Below are 15017 nucleotides of genomic sequence, written 5' to 3'. Positions count from 1 at the left end.
TGGGGAATACCTCACTAATGAATGCTTCCCCCCTCCATGAAAGAATTTACAATGAGAAGTTGCAGCTAAGTCGGCATTCAGACATTTTACCCAATCTCAGGATACCTTGAACTTTTTTTCAGTTGGAACACATGGCAGGAAACAACATGAGTCACAATAATCATATGGGATTCTGGAGATTTAAGATGAATAATTGGCCAGATTCCTGGGTTCCTCCTCCTGGGTCTGAAGCAGGCAAACAGGAGCTTACCAGCCATCTGCTGCTCCCCGAGGTCCAGCTCATGCCCAAACCATGGTTTGTTTAAGCCATGACTGGTCTAGAATGTTAGAGTGGGATTGCCAGATGTCAATGCCTGGCACAAACACAGCCAGACTCAGGCAAAAATGGCTGCTCCTACATCCTGGATGACCCAACACCACACACTGGGGAGCAAAATTCCAATCCCCAAGCGAGGAAACTGATCTTGCTGTCTTTTATCAGGAAGATCTTTCCATTTCTATCAGACTCACTGGTTCCAAAAGGCAAATAGCTCTTACCGTCTAGGAAGGATATTCTTATCTCCTCCTTGTTTTCTCTCCTTCTTTTCTCTCATCTGTCTTTCTTTCTTTCTTTTTTTCCTTTTTTTTTAAAGATTTTATTTATTTATTCATGAGAGACAGAGAGAGAGAGAGGCAGAGGGAGAAGCAGGCTCCCAAGGAGCAGGGAGCCTGATGCAGGACTCGATCCCAGGACCCTGGGACCATGACCTGAGCCGAAGGCAGACGCTTAACCATCTGAGCCACCCAGGCGCCCCTCATCTGTCTTTCTTTCAAAAGAGAAAGAGAGAGGGGAAGGAAAGGAGAAAAAAACCTAAGAAGTGATCCGATCCTATAAAGGTGAGTCCTCTGAGTCTCACTAGGGAGCAATCAATTTCCAGGCCAAAAAGGTCCCTGAGCACCGCCGCTCCCCTGCTGTTACCTTACAGGAAGTACCAACGGTCTAAAATCTGATGACAACTGTTCTCATAGGAAGCAACCTCACTGAAAATATTCCCTGTTTACAGAAAATGCTGAGGGTATTGTAACTTGACTCAGTGAAGCAATATTATAAGATCTAAAGTGTATAACAACACTATAATTATATCTTCAAATCCATGGAAATTTCATAATATCATTATAGTACAATCAAAATAAAGTCTTTCCACCCAGAAAATTGCTTTGTCATGTGTTCCCCACATTATATCCAACTATCATCTTCAGTTTCAAGGCTATAAAGAAAAACATATAAAGAAGTACATTCTGCTCTGGTATTCAAAGTACTGCTTTTAGATTTCAATCTGCAGGCTACCAAGTGACATTTATGGGCCTGTAGTGTTACATATTGGAGGCTCAACAATTCACACTTTATTTCTAGACCAAGATATAACTTGTATCTGATTAGATTGTGGAATGCCAGAGCTCCTGAGAATGCCTGAGTAAGAAGAGGTGAGGGTAAAGCCATTTCCTTAAAATCAAATTATCTGATAAATAAAAATGTGTTCCTCACTTCTGGAAGACAGCAAAGGAAATGATAGGTTATGATGAAAAAGTTTTTAAAATATCAAGCAAGGGAATGGGCTGAACTGATAAAATAAATGATTTATTTTTAATACTTGCAGTGAGTTTGAAGATTGGTAGAGGGAAAATATATTTTAAATTACTTTTAGATAATATCCTGAGGGGAAAAAAAGACAATCTGATCATGTCTGTCCATTAAGATGCTCACTTTCCATGCTTCCACTCTTTGCCACTTAGTCATAAAAAAGGGCATTAAAGGAACTGCCATGGATCCCTGTTCTCATTTGTGTTGTAGAAATGACCCCGTGTAATGGCAATTAGTTAATGTGGGAAAAGTGATTTGAAAATGAAAAGTGATACCTGAAAACCGAGTAAGTAATGCTATTAGGAGAAGTTGGAGTAAGCTAGAATGAGGCTACTTCGTATAATCTGCCAACAGGTAGAAGCTGGAGCAGAGTAAAAAACTGGGCCATTTCTAACTAGGAAGTCTTATGATCATTTCCCAAGCTTTTTTGCTTTATGAGTCGTATGACTTAGGAAAACATCCTACCTTGAACTTTCTTGATGTTCTCTTGCTTGAGGGGGTTTGTTTGCAGTTGCATTTCTTATTGTGAAGTTGGAGTCCTATTTTCTTAGACCACCACAGGGCCCTCTATATTCTGAGCAACTACCATTTCAAGAAGGAAAGATAAAAGAATAACCCTAGCTATTTCATTTTTAGAAATCAAAATGCGTCTAATTCAGCACTGCTAAGCACATTAAAAAACAATAATGCAATTAATTTAATGACTTCTCAAAATACTGATTTGACCCATGTTCATGATACAAACAAATCTTCACCTTCCACCACGCTATTAAACAAGCTGCAGGAAGAGACCTCTTTTCTTCAAACCTAAGCCACCAGCTCTGCCTGGAATGGCCACCAATCCCTGTACGATGGATGAAAGATGACTCCAAACTTGGCCATGAAAGAGAGGAGAAGGCAAGGGGGTCATGCTCAGAGACAAAGACCCTTTGCTTTTCTTTGCTCCCGCTTTTATTGGTCCTTCAGGATAATCACAAATCCTTATCACCGTTTCTCAAGCACGTGATGTGTGACAAGGGGGTCTTACTGAAACTAGGAGGATCTGTTTACGGGAAAGATACGATATGCTAATCTGCATGTTCTAGGAGTTCTGCCTAACATAGCCTAAGGGACAATGCACATATCTCTTAGATTACAGGGCGGCAGTTTAGGCTAAGAAGGCTTCGGGAAGGCAACTCCCCGTGGCATTCCAATGGCAGAGTGGTCACAAGGGCCTCGGCATTCCAAAGGCCTATGCCCTTCTCCGAAACCTTCCCTGCCCTCAGTGGCCTCTGTGTTACCTTTTAGCAAGCCAGTATTATGGCTGATTTCATGCTCTGCATTAACCCCAACACAGCTCAAAGCTGATTTCAACTGCCTTAAACACAGCAAGAGAACTGGTAGGAAGGACACGGTGTTCCAGCGAACTCAGGGATGCACCATCTTTTTGTCTGGAGTAATTTAGATGCAGGGAAGTGGAGCAAGGCACAAGACGCTAAATGTAGCTTCTCTTCCAAACTTGGTCTCTATCAGTTGTGAAGCCTTCCCAAGGAAATGTGATCTGGGATCTGTATGCTAAATTCTCTGGCACACCTCCATTAATTAGTGCAGAAATTATTGATTTGGGTTTCAGTCTAAACTGTTTTGTACCTTCTCCTAGCCATGGTCAAACAAAGTGGACAAAACACCTTTCAATTTAATAAAAAAAAAAAAAAATCAATGCTTTTTATTATTGGCAGTTTAGTGCTCACTTTTTCAGAAGCTACACTTTCAGTCTATGGTGCCCAAGATTTCCAATGAAATGTCTATATGAGGAGGCAATTATCTGGGACCAAAAAAAAGGTAAAACTTCTCTGAGATTCAAGACACTTATGTCTCACCACAATTTCATAAAAACCCGGTCCTTACTTTACAAGCATTTCAGAATGTAATTATTTTTCTATTAAAATATGACACAGAACCATTCAGACAGATGAAAACATTTCTCCTTCAAAGTTTTAAATAAGAAATCTGAATCTTATCTTAAAGCAGTAAGCCAATACTCTTATGTCTGAAACTAAGTTTTTCCTTTGACATTTCAGCTTTTTATCCTTAGCTTCCATGAAACATTATTACCATACTTGCTCATGTATTTCTTTCTTTCCTCAATTGTATATTCTTTCCTCACACTAAGAATAAAATCAGCCAAAATATTTTTTGATGAGTTCTAAGAATACCAATTCCTGTTGCTGGGATAAATATATATATATATATATATATCTCAAATGAAACCAAACATTGGTTGCTTGCTCCCAGTAGGGTCAGTCTTGTGGACCAGAGAGCATACTCTGTACTAAGCCCACTGTTCTATTTTTGACTCCAGCCTGCCCTCCTCTTTCTCCCTCCTTCTTCATTTCAGCATTTCTTTCCTTCTCATACTGAAATAACTGAGCTGCAAACAAACAAAAAAGTTGTATTTAAGCTTCTAATCTCTATTGCTAAATCTGGAAATGGGCATTTATTTACTGGTTAGGACTAAAGTGAGTCCTCCTTTCAGAGGTACTAAGAAAAATATAAAAATTTAAAATTTGAAGTAAGAGAAAATCTTATAGAGACTCTTCACCTTTCTATACTCTGAGCTTTCTCCTTTTTAAATTATCTTCTCTATTCATTTTCCTCAATATTCAGTCATATAGTATTATTAAACTATACATTATTTATAGTTTTTTTACCCCAATCACTTTTTAACCATAAATAACCCCCTATTTTAAAAAATTCATATCTACTAATACTTATCAAGATTTCTTTTGGTATCTCTCTTTTGTAATATTTTTCAGTAGTATTTATCCAAGGTCTTAGTCTGTTCAGGCTGTTATAACAAAACAGTCTGGGTGGCTTAAACAATAGACATTTATTTTTTACAGTTTCGGAGACTGGAAAGTCCAAGATGAAGGTGCTGACAGATTCAGTGTCTGGTAAGGGCCCACTTCCTGGTTCATAGGTGGCCTAATTCTTGCTGTGTCCTTACATGGGGAAGAAGTGAGAGATTCTCTGGGGTCTCTTATAAGACATGAATCCTATTCATGAGAGCCAAACTCTCCAGACCTAACCACCTCCCAAAGGCACTATCCTCTAATACCATCATATTGGGGTTAGAATTTCAACATCCAAATTTGGGAGGGGACACAAACATTGAGTCCATAACATTCTGCCCCGCCCCCCATCCATTCCCTTCTCGAATGCAAATTACATCCCAATAACCTCAAAGTCTTACTTAACTCATTCCAGCATCAAGTCTAAGTTCAAAGGCTCATCTAAATAAGGTATGGATAAGACTTGGGATACAATTCATCCTGAGGAAGATTCCTTTCCAAGCTGTGAACTTAGGAAATCAAACAAGTTGTGTGCTTCCTGAAAAAGTGATGGAACAGGCATGAGATAGGCATTCCCATTCCAAAAAAGGAGAAATAGGAAAGAAGGAAAGGGTAATAGATACCAAGGAAATACAAAGTCTAACAGGGAGAACTCCATTAAACCTTAACAGCTAAGAATAATCCTCTCTGGCTTGATGCTCTGCCTTTCAAATCCATTGGAGTGGCAATGTTATCCCCATGGCCTGGTGGGTGCTGTCCACACTGGGACAGTGACCCCAGCCATGCTGCGGCTCTCTGGGGTGACCCACTGTCCGTCCTGGCTCCTCTGAGTGTGGCCACACCACGACTCTCTGCAGAGCCCTCATCCTTAGGAGCTAGGTTGAGGCAGTGTGCCCCACAGGAACCAGAGAGGCAGCCTCATCCTTTGAAAACACTTTGCAACATCTCAGAAGAAAAGAAACAGGAACTTGTAGACATAAAAATAGAATCTAGGTAACCTAAAACACAGTGATTTAAAATAAGTTTTTAAAAGACTGAATAAAAATGTATAAAGCTTCCTTAACTTTAGGATAATATGAAACATCTAAGATATATATAGATATAGATATAGATAGATAAATAGACAGACAGACAGATAGATAATGGGAGTCCCAGAAAAAAGAGGGGGGAACAGAAAATTTTGGAAAAAATAACAATAGAAAAATTTCCAAGTGTAATGAAAACCACAGAGCCATATATCAAAGAATCTCAATGAATTCCAAGCAGCATAAACACACACACACACACACACACACACACACACCAAGAACACTGAAGCACATCACACGTAAGTTGCTTAAACTCAGTGAGAAAGGGAAAACCTGACAAAACAACGTATCACATGTTAGAGTAGACACTAAGGAGAATAAAGGACATAATGTATGCCATAAAAAGATTGTTTTAGTTTTCAGTTTATGTATAAATGTGGTTTACATGTGAGGCATCCAAATTTCCTCTGGGTCTGAAAGAGTTATGGCAGGCAGCACAAAAGTTCTGATGTAGGTACAGAAATTTTTAGGATTGTTTCACAGATTGGGCGGAATCTGAAAGCAAGATTCTTAAGAAGCCAGGAGCAAAGCCCAAATTGAGAACACTGCATATCACATAAAGAAAAGTCCATCTGAATTAGATAGAAGAAGCAGCAGAATAAGGAGTTGGGTAAAGGTAAAGGAAGTTTCAGGAACAATACTGGCAAGAAAGAAAGATCCTGGTGGCAGGATCTGGACTATCCCAGAATAAGGGATCCTTCAGATATAGTCTGCATTGAAAAGGTGAGTGGAGAAGAATTGGGCCCAAGAGGGCATCTGTGATCTGCAAATAGAACATTCTCCACCTGGAAACTGATGTCTTTGTGAGACATTCTAAAATGATTCATCATCCCACATTTTCAGACTTCAAGTCCTTAAAGATTCCTGTCTCAGAAGGTTGCTTATTTCTTTCCTTGCTTTATCATTTCTACTTTCTCATAATCAAAGGCCTTCTAACTAACCAGTCTGATTGCAGTTTCATTCTTTGTCCTCCAACCTACGCCAGACAGAACTACCAAACAAATCTTTCCTAAATGCTGTGTGCATCAGGGCTTTCCAAGTGTCCTCAAAAACCTTCAGTACTGCACTGTTTCACTTTCCAGCAAGTGTAAACTGGGCAAGCTGCCAAGATTTCCAACATATGTCCCTATTAGACCTATTCACATTTATTTCCTCAATACTCAGCCTCTGATCTATTCATGTCCATCTCTCTGATCTATTCATGTCCATCATTAGGTCTGCTTGTCTCCCTTTACTCATGTTCACCATGCCCTCCCTTTTTCCATCTACCCATCCTTCAAGTAGCACCACTCACCCTTGAAGCTTTTCCTCATAAATTTGCTGCTTAAGCATTACGATGGGAGTTAATATCTTGTTTATATGGTTTAGTAGTTAATTTTCAATACCACTGTACAATGTTCTTTTTTTAAAACCAACATACTATTTATTTATTTTATTTTATTTTATTTTATTTTATTTTATTTTATTATGTTATTTAGTCACCATACAGTACATCATTAGTTTTTGATGTGGTGATCCATGATCCATTGTTTTCGTATAACACCCAGTGCTCCATGCAGTACGTGCCCTCCTTAATACCCATCACTGGGCTAACCAATCCCCCCACCCCCCTCCCCTTTAAAACCCTCAGTTTGTTTCTCAGAGTCCATAGTCTCTCATGGTCCATCTCTCCCTCCGACTCCCCCCCTTCACTTTTCCTCTCCTTCTCCTAATATCCTCCATGCTATTCCTTACATTCCACAAATAAGTGAAACCATGTAATAATTGACTTTCTCTGCTTGACTTATTTCACTAAGCATAATCTCCTAGGGTCCCATCCATGTTGATGTAAAGGTTGGGTATTCATCCTTTCTGATGGCTGAGTAATATTCCACATATATGGACCACATCTTCTCTATCCATTCATCTGTTGAAGGGCATCTCAGCTCTTTCCACGGTTTGGTTATTGCAGACATTGCTGCTATGAACATTGGGGTGCATATGGCCCTTCTTTTCACTACATCTGTGTCTTTGTGGTAAATACCCAGGAGTGTAATTGCTGGGTCATAGGGTAGCTCTATTTTTAACTTTTTTGAGGAACCTCCACACTGTTTTCCAAAGTGGCTGTACCAACTTGCATTTCCACCAACAGTGTAAGAGGGTTCCCCTTTCTCCACAACCTCTCCAACATTTTATGTTTCTTCCCCTGTCGATTTTTGCCATTCTAACTGGTGTAAGGTGGTATCTCAATGTGGTTTTGATTTGAACTTCCCTGATGGCTAAAGCAACAAACGATGCCTAAGCCACACATTAGAAGAGAAATAATTAAGATTAGAGCAGAGATCAATGAATTAGAAACCAGAAACACAGTAGATCAGATCAACGAAACTAGAAGCTCGTTCTATGAAAGAATTAATAAGATCAATAAACCACTGGCCAGACTTATCCAAAAGAAAAGAGGAAGGACCCAAATTAATAAATTATGAATGAAAGGGGAGAGATCACGACTAACAACAAGGAAATAGAAACAATTACTAGAAAGTATTATCAACAACTATATGTCAATAAACTGAGAAATCTGGATGAAACAGATGCCTTCCTGGAAGCCTATAAACTCCCAACACTGAAACAGGAAGAAATTGACAACCTGAATAGGCCAATAACAAGTAACGAGACTGAAGCAGTGATCAGAAACCTCCCAAAAAACAAGAGTCCACGGCCTGATGGATGCCCTGGGGAATACTACCAAACATTCAAAGAAGAAATAATACCTTTTCTCCTGAAGCTGTTTCAAAAAATAGAAACAGAAGGAAAACTTCCAAACTCATTCTATGAGGCCAGCATTACCTTAATCCCCAAACCAGGCAAAGTCCCCATCAAAAAGGAGACTTTCAGACCGATATCCCTGATGAATATGGATTCCAAAATCCTCAACAAAATCCTAGCTAATAGGATCCAACAATACATTAAAAGGATCATCCACCACGACCAAGTGGGATTTATCCCTGGCATGCAAGGGTGGTTCAACATTGGCAAATCAATCAATGTGATAGAACACATTAATAAGAGGAGGGAGAAGAACTATATGGTCCTCTCAATTGATGCAGAAAAAGCATTTGACAAAATACAGCATCCTTTCCTGATTAAAACTCTTCAGAGTATAGGGATAGAGGGAATATTCCTCAAGGTCATAAAATCCATCTATGAAAAACCCACAGCAAATATCATCCTCAATGGGGAAAAGCTGAGAGCCTTTCCCTTAAGATCAGGAACACGTCAAGGATGCCCACTCTCACCACTGTTGTTCAACATAGTACTAGAAGTCCTAGCAACAGCAATCAAACAACAGAAAGAAAGAAAAGTATTCAAATTGGCAAAGAAGAAGTCAAACTCTCTCTTTTCGCAGATGACATAATACTTTATGTGGAAAACCCAAAAGACTCCACCCCTAAATTACTAGAACTCATACAGCAATTCAGTAATGTGGCAGGATACAAAATCAATGCACAGATATATCAGTTGCTTTCTTATACACTAACAACGCAACTGTAGAAAGAGAAATTAGAGAAACTATTCCATTTACAATAGCACCAAAAACCATAAGATACCTCGGAATAAACCTAACCAAAGAGGTAAAGGATCTATACTCTAGGAACTACAGAACACTCATGAAAGAAATTGAAGAAGACACAAAAAATGGAAAAACATTCCATGCTCATGGATCGGAAGAATAAACATTGTTAAAATGTCTATGCTACCCAGAGCAATCTATATCTTCAATGCCATCCCGATCAAAATTCCAATGACATTTTTCAAAGTGCTGGAACAAACAATCCTAAAATGTGTATGGAATCAGAAAAGACCCCGAATCGCCAAGGAAATGTTGAAAAAGAAAAACAAAGCTGGGGGCATCACGTTGCCCGATTTCAAGCTATATTACAAAGCTGTGATCACCAAGACAGCATGGTACTGGCACAAAAACAGACATCTAGACCAATGGAACAGAATAGAGAGCCCAGATATGGACCCTCAACTCTATGGTCAAATAATCTTCGACAAAGCAGGAACAAATACACAATGGAAAAAAGACAGTCTCTTCAATAAATGGTGCTGGGAAAATTGGACAGCCACATGCAGAAGAATGAAACTCGACCATTCTCTAACACCATTCACAAAGATAAACTCAAAGTGGATGAAAGACCTCAATGTGAGACAGGAATCCATCCAAATCCTAGAACAGAACATAGGCAGTAACCTCTTTGACATTGGCCACAGCAACTTCTTTCAAGATACATCTCCAAAAGCTAGTGAAACAAAAGCAAAAATGAACTTTCGGGACTTCATCAAGATAAAAAGCTTCTGCACAGCAAAGGAAACAGTCAACAAAACAAAGAGGCAACCCACAGAATGGGAGAAGATATTTGTAAATGACACTACATATAAAGGGCTGATATCCAAAATCTATAAAGAACTTCTCAAACTCAACATCCAAAAAACAACTAATCAAGTCAAAAAGTGGGCAGAAGACATGAAAAACACTTCTCTGAAGAAGACATACAAATGGCTAACAGACACATGTACAATGTTCTAATAAATTATTTTATATTAGTCTTTAATTCTTGTTCATATACTGTTTCTTGAGGTTATAATTAATCTTTCTTCTACAGTCTCCAATGCCTAAGACAGTTTTAAATCACATAAAAGATAAATAATTGTTGATTGATTGACACATTGAGTCCACAATTCAAATAAACTGACTAAAGTAAATATATTTTTCACCTATTTTTCCAAAAATCATTCACTTAATTACAATGAGTTTTGATTCACAGAGCTAAGAAATGTGTAATCCAAATTAGATAGCAAAGATCCCTGATATTTCTTTTACATGTAAAACTTTTTTATAGCCAATTCCTAATTGCAGTGATTTAAGAAGCCAGACTCCAAAGTTGGATTTCTTTGGTCATAAACATGAGTTATAGTGCTGATACTAAACTAAGTTCCCCATGTTCTTTAGTCAGTAGATGAGGGAACAAAAGATCAGAATTATATTTTGGAAACATGATAAGCAATGACTTCACATGGACCTATAGAAAAATCCTTGTCCTGCAACTTTACAGACTTAACAGACTTATAAGTGGTTACTTTACAGCAGAGTCAGTTTTGGAGAGGTTTAAATGAAACTATGACAAGGTCTAGAGTGGAACGTTTCATTCTCTCTCTGAGAGAGTATTTCGTATTTCATACTCAGAGAAAATAATCAATTTAAACTGTACTTGGTTATATGCCCAACCTTTTCAATAACAGAATTTTGTTAGCTACTTCTATGTATCCGTATTCATTTAAGGTCATGGAACTCAAATGATACTCCAAACTTCAGGAAGCCTATTATAAGTAGATTTTAGGAACTATTACCTTATTACTATAGTGAATCTAGTCTTTGTTTTATATATTAAAATATCATGCTTGCAAAAATAAACTAATGGACCTGTGCCAAAATAAAAAGATTTTTCACAGCAAAGGAAACCATCAACAAATCAAAAGGCAACCTACTGAATGGAAGAAGATATTTGCAAATGATATATCCAATAAGGAATTAGTATCTAAAATATATAAAGAACTTATATAACTCAATACAAAAAATAATAATAATCCAATTTAAAAATGGGCAGAGGGATGCCTGGGTGGCTCAGTCATTGAGCGTCTGCCTTCGGCTCAGGTCATGATCCCGGAGTCCTGGGATCAAGCCCCACATTGGGCTCCCTGCTCCGTAGGAAGCCTGCTTCTCCCTCTACCAGTCCCCCTGTTTGTGTTCCCTCTCTCGCTATGTCTCTCTCTGTCAAATAAAATCTTAAAAAATAAATAAATAAATAAATAAAAATTAAAAATGGGCAGAGGACATGAATAGTTTTTTTTCCAAAGCAGACACACAGATGGCCAGCAGACACATGGAAAGATGCTCAACATCACTAATCATCAGGGAAATGCAAATTAAAACCACAATGAGATATCACCTCATACTGTCAGAATGGCTAGAATCAAAAAGAGAAGAAATAACAAGTGTTGGTGAGGATGTGGAGAGAAAGGAACCCTAGTGCACTGTTAGTGGGAATATAAACTGGTGCAGCCACTGTGGAAAACAGTATGGATGTTCCTCAAAAAGTTAAAATAGAAACACCATGATCCAGTAATTCTACTACTAAGTATTTACCCCAAAAAAACCCCCAAAACACTCATGCAAAAAGATATATGCACTTCTATGTTTCTTGCATTCCTTGCAATAAAAAGAAGATTTGGAACAGTACATCAAAAACTAATGATGTAATGTATGGTGATTAACATAATACAAAAATAAATTTAAAAAAAAGATTTGGTACACACACACACACACACACACACACACACACCTACTCAGCCATAAAAAAGAACGAGAGCTTCCAATTTGTAACAACATGGATAGACCTAGAGGATATCATGCTAAGTGAAATAAATCAGACAGGGAAAGAAATATACCATATGATTTCACTTATATGTGGAATCTAAAAAAACCAAAACAAATGAATAAACAAACAAACAAAAAGCAAAAGCAGACCCATAAGGAGAGATGCTGGGGGTGGGGGATGGGCAAAATGGGTGAAAGAGAGTGGGAAATACAGACTTCCACTTACGGAATGAATAAATCATGGGAATGAAAGGTAGAGCTTAGGCAATAAAGTCAAAGATACTGTCATAGCGCTGTAGGGTAGCAGATGGTAGCTACACTTGTGGTGAACACAGCGTAACAACATACAGCCTTGTGGAACTGCTGTGTTGTACACCTGAAACTGATGCAACACTGTTGCCAACTATACTCCAATTGCCATGCTCATTTGGAAGCAGCTACAATAGCTCTGTACAGTTTCTCACACTGTGATTCTTGTTTCCATGTTATGCAAACATAACACATAATTTTGTGCCTGTGACACATAGTAGATAACCAAAAAATATCATCTTTTGTTTTTCCCACATTCGATGTCATGCCAGAATTAAAGGATACGCAGAAGGTACCAAAGACATGATATAATGTATATTGAAGAAAAAAAATACAGAAACTATAGTTCATCATGTGGGATATTACTATGTGGGTCATGAATTAAAGAATTAGTTGCAACCTCCTAGACCCCAAAGAGGGCAAAACCACTATAATGGCCAACAGCTGGGTCCATTTGACTGTCTCCCCTTCAAAGTATATTAGGAATCGAACTACGACATAACAAAGAGATTGTTAGTTTCCATTCCTTTCAGTGGGCATAATTTAATGCAGCAATTCAGAAGTGAAAAAATGACCATAGTCTTTAGCATCTGGACCAAAAGAGATATTAGAAGAGATATTGCACATGTGGATCTTGAACCATCACATGCAAATTTTGTAAAAAAATTAGATATATTGTGAAACTAGCAAACTCACTGGTGACAAGGTTTTAAGAAAGTTCTGGCTTTCCATAGATGCTGTTTTACAACGTAATCCTATCACACAGAGAGCTACTGCTCAAGTACTTATAGATCATGGGAACTCAGTCATTATATCAGCAAAGAGAAAAAAAAGAAAATTAAGACGATCCATTTTGAAGACAATCAAACTAACATACTTTCATGAAAACATGAGGAAAACAAAGGAGTGGTTTTGAGGGAACTTGTTACGTTCTCTCACTGAGCAGCCCCAGATAGGACTAGAGGAGATTTTTAGGATCAGAGTTGGGTTGAAGTTAAATGGATTCTGTGATCATTTTCTCTCCTCTCTTGAGATGTCTTGAGTGCACAGTTCCCCTGAATTAATTGCATTACATTTTAGAAGGAAAGAAAAGAGAGAAAGAAATTCCTGCTAGCGTACAGGAGCTACAGACAGTCCAGGCCAAAACCTCCCGAGAACCAATTACTGGTTTTGAGACTAACATTTTGTGGGAAACATTTTCATCAAAGAATATAAATGTTCAAGTTGAAGGTGACCATTTCTTTCATTACTGTTCAAATTCAGTACCTTGCCTGACCCAGTCTCCATGATGAAGATTATGCTCTAATGTGTAGCAACATTTGTGATATCCAGAGAGCAGTTCTGCCCAGCTGATGGTCACTGTGGCTTCTCCATCTTCATGTGCATTAGCAGGACACTCAAACAGGGAAATCAAGGCCACCGTGAAAGCAATTGCTTGAACCTTAACAGGGATGTTGAAAGGAAAACAAACATGGACAGTGTCATTGTTGCAAAACATTCGATGTTCCCTAAGACTAATAAGGAACAGATACTGAATTAATGGGAATTTCCTCAATATTATTTAAAGGATGCAGGCAGTTACAGTAAAAGACAGAACAACGACCATGTTGGTAAAGCAATTACCAAGGGCAGTTCATTATTTGCCTTTATGATACACTTGTTATTAAACACACAAAGAATGCAAAGCTTTCACAATTAGGAAAGGAAATTGTCCAAATTAGACTACTTCAGAGCTCAAGGGCATATTCTCGTGTCATTCAGCAAGTAATAATCTTGTAGCGGTTGGGTGGGATGTGATAGGAAGCCGAATCATCATATCCAATGTCTGGGTTTCTTTTTTCTTTTTTTAAAGATTTTATTTATTTGACAGAGAGAGAGACACAGCAAGAGAGGGAACACAAGCAGGGGGAGTGGGAGAGGGAGAAGCAGGCCTCCCACCCAGCAGGGAGCCCAACATGGGGCTCCATCCCAGGACCCTGGGATCATGACCTGAGTCAAAGGCAGACGCTTCACGACTGAGCCACCCAGGTGTCCTAATGTCTGAGTTTCTTTGTTGCCCTCTCCAATGCATCTATCCTGATGTTACATGATACGGTAAATAAGCACTGCCCAGGAGGCTGGCAGAAAGAAGCCTTGTGAATGAAAATCAGAATAATTAACTTGAAAGAGTTATAAGAGATAACTTCTAATAATTGGCAAGAAAACCACACGAAGATTGTCCTTGTAAGCAAGAAAAGGAACTGTGACCTAATCCATCTTTTCCATGCCCAGCGTGTGTGGGCTTATAATCTGTAAATTCAGAGGTCACCCCCTTTGTATTCTATTTCTATACTGGGCTACAGTTTGATATTTAAATCCATAGTTCAATCTTCCCTTCCCTCACTTACCTTTCCAGTTATGTCCCCAAAAGAAAGAATTGATTCGTTGGCATCAAGGGGGTCATACCAATATTCCATACAAATTGGAGTTCCTTTCAGGCCTTGGAGTTTATATTGACAAGGAAATTCTCCTTTGGACAGCAGATCATAGAAACAAATCTCTTTACTCGTAAAAGCCACTGCTATCTAGAGTAGTAAATAGAAAATCAAAAAGTATTTCTGATGAATTTAATGAAATGGGTATACAAAGGAAATATGCAAATCTCAGCACCAAAGCAGACACTGTTCCCTAAGGGTCACTGACAGTATTACAGAAACATAGCATGGTGACACAAGTAAACTTTATTCTAACTTTGGGTGCTAGCCAAGAAA

The 15017-nt window shown here is 38.4% G+C and overlaps 1 protein-coding gene across 1 annotated transcript in view; it reads right to left on the bottom strand.

Annotated features, from left to right (window-relative positions):
* Positions 1-15017, bottom strand: part of WDR49 (WD repeat domain 49) — a 141620-nt gene that overhangs the window by 98749 nt on the left and 27854 nt on the right. Inside the window, 2 exon segments of the mRNA XM_064585743.1 lie at positions 13534-13708; positions 14655-14831. Of these exon segments, the coding sequence (XP_064441813.1) occupies positions 13534-13708; positions 14655-14831 (352 nt within the window).

This window comes from Mirounga angustirostris, unplaced genomic scaffold, assembly GCF_029215605.1.
Source record: "Mirounga angustirostris isolate CCGP_5_RB_7025 unplaced genomic scaffold, mMirAng1.0.hap1 SCAF_1, whole genome shotgun sequence".
NCBI classification, from domain to species: domain Eukaryota; kingdom Metazoa; phylum Chordata; class Mammalia; order Carnivora; family Phocidae; genus Mirounga; species Mirounga angustirostris.
The sequence above is the reverse complement of the archived record's forward strand: the minus strand, read 5'-3'. Positions and strand labels throughout refer to the sequence as shown.